Raw genomic sequence first — 5,353 nt, forward strand, 5'->3', positions numbered from 1 at the left:
AGAAACTCCTACTGGTTACATCAATTGTCCTTTTACTACAAGACAAACTCAGTGACTATTCCTACTCAGGCTGCTTTTTAAAATATACCCAAATTCTATCCCTTCATCCACTCCTGAAAGCCTCATTTCTGTCATCTCTTGCCTTCCAGCAGTGGGACATGTTTTCCCAGCAAGACTAAAAAGATGCTGCCTCCTCCTGCTCTCCTCCCTACACATCCTTCGAGATTCCTGACGTGCCTCAGATGCACAGCTTTGCTTTGTTTGAATGCCACGGGCGTGCACAACTCCTCTTCTGTGCCTCAGGCATGTGGAGGATTCCCAATCCCTCCTACTCCTGTTCCCAACGTGACAAAGGAGCGGCTCTGAAGCCAAGCCCCAGAAGCGTTCACCAACCCCCAACAAGGAACATACACATGGAGTCAGGAGTGTCCCACTGCTCTGATTTTAATGATCCCACTTCCACCCCAGCTGTGGGCCTCTGCCCAGCGCTGTATCCACCACGGCTCTGCCACCCAAATTCCAGCAGAGAGCAGGAAAGAGTTTGTGATGCAAAGAAACTGCAGAGTTGGAGCTGAGGAGCCAAACGATTCCCAGGGCCCGCACCTGGGTGGGCTCTGGGCACACCAACATCCTGCAAATCCCAGGGACTGTGGCTACTGAAACATGAGCCCACAGTGACAGCCAAACACGCTGTGACAATGGCACGGCCACCTCAGCCCTCCAGGATGCGGTTGATGAGCTTCATTTCCTCAGCAGACATGGGATTCAGGTTAAACCCCTTCAGCTCAGGCTTACCTGAGAAAACACATTGAAAAAATCAAGATTTTGTCACAAAAGAAGCGAAGCAGTTCATGGCAAACTCAAAAGGGGCTGTGGGGAGGGCAGGGACTGCCCTGGACACTGACATGGGGTCACCCTAGCACAGTGTTGGGGGGTGTTTAGGGTGCTGGTGGGTGACAGCTCCACACAGAGACAGACAACGCTGCTGGGGCAGGGAGGGAACAGCAAAACCAGTGCAAAAGAGGCTGCAGGAACACATGGAGCTAAGGAATTTCTGGACCCTCCTGACAGGAGGCTGATCCCAGCCACTGAGCAGGTTGCAGAGTGGGAGCGTTTACCTTGAGCTTCATAGAGCCTGTTGACCTTCACCCGCAGCTCCTTCCGGAGGTTGTTTATCTCCTTATCCAGCTCTTCCTGGTCTGGGATAAGAGGCAGGAGGACTGCGGTGGTCTGTGGGATGAAGGCTCAACTTCCCATGGGACACAGCACAGGCACAAGAGGGTCCCACCCTGCCTCTACCACCCCTGGGGCCGAGCAGCTTCTGCATGTGTTTCCCAGGGCACAGCACAGGGCAGAATCATCTTCCCGAGAGGTTTGGGGCAGCCCATCCCTGGCCAGAACTCCGTTAATTGAGCCAACACCTTGTTAATTATAGTGCTTATTAAAACACTTATAGGTACAGGGAGCCCTCGGGGTGACCTCACCCTGCTGCAGCATCTCCCGGGTCTTTGCCTTCGGCAGCTCGATGAACATGCTCCCGAAGCAAACCATGGCCTTCTCTGCTGGGAAAGAGGGAAGGGAAGGGAAGGGAAGGGAAGGGAAGGGAAGGGAAGGGAAGGGAAGGGAAGGGAAGGGAAGGGAAGGGAAGGGAAGGGAAGGGAAGGGAAGGGAAGGGAAGGGAAGGGAAGGGAAGGGAAGGGAAGGGAAGGGAAGGGAAGGGAAGGGAAGGGAAGGGAAGGGAAGGGAAGGGAAGGGAAGGGAAGGGAAGGGGCTGTCAGCAGAGCCGCTCCCCGACCCGTGGAAGTCACGGTGGGCGCAGCCAGCCTGGCCTCACCATCGGGCTCCTGGTCCTTATGCAGCGCCCGCAGGGCCTCGCGGTTGCGGTTCCGCTTCACGTCCAGGTCCACGATCTGCAACGGGAGCGAGAGAGGCAGGAGCGGCCGGGGCTCGGGGCTACCGGCGGCGGGACAGAGCGGGGCGGGGGAGGCCCGCCGGAGCTGGGTCGTACCTGCTGCCGTGATGCCAGCACGTCCTCGGCCAGCTCCTCCACCTCGGCCAGGTAGCGCAGCACGAAGGCCGGGTCCCGGGCCATGGCGGGGCCGAGCGGGGCCGGGAGCGGGGCCTCCACCGGGGCCGCTCCGGGTCCGCCGCCGTTCGGCTCCGGGCCGCAGCCGCAGCCGCTCAGGCGGGTTCCGCGGCGGGAGAGCCCGGGGCCAGCGCGCCCTCTGGCGGCCACCGCCGGGAGCGCCGCCCGGTCTGGGGATCCCGGGGTCGCGGCTCCGGTGCGGGGCGGGGCGGCGGGGACCGACCGAGGCGGCGGACGCGGACCGAGGCGGCGGACACGGACCGAGGCTGCGGACACGAACCGAGGCTGCGGACAAGCGTGGCCGTGGGCTGCGAGGGAGGTGCCGCCGCCCCGGCGCCAGCGTGAGGTCTCTTCCATGGTGTGGACTGGCGACCCCGGCTGGCTCCGGGCTGTACCCGCGGGACTCCCCGCCCGGCACAGGGATGGAGGGTTCAGCGTGCCCATGTGGCGCTGAGCCCCAGAGTGCGGGTCCTGGCCCCGCAGCCGGCCCCCAGCCCATCCCGCTCTCCACAGCCCGGAGGGACAGGGGCTGAGAGCCCTGCCTTGCCTGGTCTCCTTGTGTATGAATTATTTATAACTTTTCACAGCCCGTCCCCTCGCCCCCAGCACCATCGTCTGTCTACTCTTCCTCGCTGCTTCCCAGCACGGTACCGCTGTTGGCAGCTGGGCCCTTGGAGCATCAGGTGGCCTCTCTGTCATCCCAGAACGCAATAAAGGGCACTCAAAGCGCGGGGCCATGAGCTCAGGTTTCCTTTCGTGCAGCTGGTGGCTCATCTGTAGCTCAGCGTCCAGGACCTGCCATCCCCAGGGACTGGAGCCAGTTGTGGTCCTGGCAGCTTCACTCACCCCCAGCAAGCCCTGGTGCCCCCCAGGCTGTGTCAGGAATGGGCTGGTCCCGGGAATGCTCTGGGAGGGCACCATATCCATCTGCTGCCCTGAATGAACCTGCCTGCAGGAAGGGAAATATATTGTCCCTCAAAATGCTTTTTATCCCTTTCTTTCTGCCTCATCCAGCCATGAGCAGGAGGAGTTGGAAAAATGGGGTGTGGGAGATGCAGAGAGAGCCAGCACTGACGATGAGCACTGGCAGATCCTCACTGTGTGCACTCTGCAATGGGAAAGAGGCCCCAGGAGCTCACCCAGGGCTGTTGGGTAACAAGGGGGGCAGGTTCTCCTGTCCTTACCCTGGACAGAGCCCTGAAACAGCATCTCGAGTTTCCGAATGCAGCCCTGTCCCCAGCTGTCCATCTCTGCCACCCTGGCTGTGCCACTCAGCTGCTGCTTACCTGGTGATGGTGGGAGTCCTCTGATCTGTTTTAGATCAGTGCTTTGAAGGGAGGGGACCCCATTACCTGCCTGAAGCAGCAAACAGGGGCCAGGGAGAGGAGGAGCCCCAGCACTTGAGGGCCCTGGCACATGCACTTCATGAAACTCATTCGACAAGGAGCTCCCCAAAGGTGGTGACCCCAGTGCTGCAGCCCCTCTGGGTTGCCAAAGATGAGGGCCACAAGGGACAGAGATGGAGGGAGTGAGGCAGTGGCTGGCTGGTGGTCACCATACTTCTGTGGGCAAATAATCCCTTAAAGGAGATTACCCAGATTGGAAGATTACTGGCCCTAATCCCATAAGGTCATTTGTTTCAGTTAACTGAGATCTCTGTCTGTGGCAGCATCGAATGAAGTACGGCAGCTTCAGGGGAGCAGCGGGAGTGAGTGCTGGGGCACACACGGGCACTCCAGGCTGGGAATGATCCACACTCGGGTTAGATTCCTTCCTGACATCAACCAGAAAATGTACTGGGATTGGGGCTGGATGCCAATGCTGGGAAATGCTCATTTGTCAGTGGGAGCAGCTGGCTGGAGATCTGAACAAGCAGGAGAGAGGGAGGGAGGGCTTTGAGAGTCTGGGCAGGATGGATGGGGATGGGGATGGGGATGGGGATGGGGATGGGGATGGGGATGGGGATGGGGATGGGGATGGGGATGGGGATGGGGATGGGGATGGGGATGGGGATGGGGATGGGGATGGGGATGGGGATGGGGATGGGGATGGGGATGGGATGGGATGAGATGTGGCATGGGAACATGTGGATGGGAGCAGGCTGATTGTGTCCTGGCAGCAGTGGAAGGAAGCAGAGACTCTGGGGTTGCCAATGACAGTGCAATGAAGGCAGGGTTTTGCCAGGAATGTTGGGCTGCATGGAAGGGCGGGGGCTGCACTTCCCGGGAAGATGGGCCCCCGTTCAGCACAGGCATGGGGGAAGCTGCAGCTGAGGGATCTCAAAGCCATGGGCATCTGGAAAACATTCTCAGGGCAGTGAGAAGTGGCTGGTACTGCGCTCTGCAGCCTCTCCCCAGCCAAGCTCTGAGCCAGCCACAAATCATCATGGATTTCTGCTCCAGAGCCAGCGCCAGAGGCAGACATTCTGCTTGGAGGCTGGACCCAGACTGGAACCAGAGGTCCATTTGGACCAGTTCCCCTGGGAACTGGGCAGTCAGAGGGAGCGGCCACCCGCCTGCTGCCGGGAGCTGCTTTGCTTTGCTGTGTTTTGTGGAAACAGCAGGTTTGGTTTCATCATGTTCCTTTTTCTTCCTTGCAGCCCTTTTCTGTATGCAGCCAGAAACCCTCCCTGCCTGCTGGCAGCTGCACAGGAAGCTTCAGGGATGTTTATAAGGTTTTTTTTCTCTCTTCTCCTTTCATGTGGCTGCTGGGGCCTGTTGTTAAGATAAATCAGACTTCAAACCACAGTCTCCATGTTCTCAGGCTGTGGATCTTTAACTGCTGCTTCAGAGGGGTGTTTCAGGGTCAGGGGAGAAAGGTGGGTCTGTCTCTCCCTGACTTCCAAGTCTCCCCTCCCTGGCGCTGTGCCCACCGTCATGGCAACGCAGTTCCTGCCCCATTACCCAGCCAAGACAGTCTCCAGGGACCAAGCCCAAAGAGGTCTGGAGTGGCCAGGTGTTGACAGGGGCTCTGGCAAGTGGATCCCATCTTTGGAAGGGGCCCTGCCCTGCCTGGCTGTTGATGAAAGGCTGCTGTCTTCAGGCTTTGGGATGCTGGGAGCATCCCCTCCCCCAGGCAGGCATTTGTGGAGGGGATCTGTCAGGAGCATCTCAAGGTGAGGAGTTTCATTATCAATGCTAATACATGCAGCACGGGGAGAGCCTCGCCGAGGGCCCAGCCACTCCCTTGTGCTGAGTAACATCTTCACCCCCTGGACTGCGTCCCAGAAATCCGGGTTTACCCCACCCCCGGTTTGTGCTGATCCCT

General features: G+C 59.3%; 1 protein-coding gene across 6 annotated transcripts; it reads right to left on the reverse strand.

Moving 5' to 3' along the window:
• Positions 1-430: 430 nt before the first annotated feature.
• Positions 431-2,677, reverse strand: PDRG1 (p53 and DNA damage regulated 1). Of its 6 annotated transcripts, none has more exons than XR_010081197.1 (5): positions 2,009-2,666; positions 1,835-1,910; positions 1,485-1,562; positions 1,119-1,230; positions 431-795 (listed from the first exon to the last, which is right to left on the reverse strand). XR_010081197.1 is itself a non-coding variant. In XM_063404461.1 (5 exons), exons 1-5 carry the CDS (start codon positions 2,528-2,530, stop codon positions 713-715), a joined length of 840 nt encoding a protein of 279 aa, XP_063260531.1. In that variant the 5' UTR covers positions 2,531-2,610; the 3' UTR covers positions 431-712. The 6 variants fall into 6 exon arrangements, 4 of the variants coding, with proteins under 4 accessions (XP_063260531.1, XP_063260532.1, XP_063260533.1 ...); XR_010081198.1 differs by having other exon boundaries at positions 1,485-1,559; positions 2,009-2,647; XM_063404461.1 differs by having other exon boundaries at positions 1,119-1,199; positions 2,009-2,610.
• Positions 2,678-5,353: the final 2,676 nt, after the last annotated feature.

The sequence above is a fragment of the Prinia subflava genome, chromosome 8 (assembly GCF_021018805.1).
Source record: "Prinia subflava isolate CZ2003 ecotype Zambia chromosome 8, Cam_Psub_1.2, whole genome shotgun sequence".
NCBI lineage: Eukaryota > Metazoa > Chordata > Aves > Passeriformes > Cisticolidae > Prinia > Prinia subflava.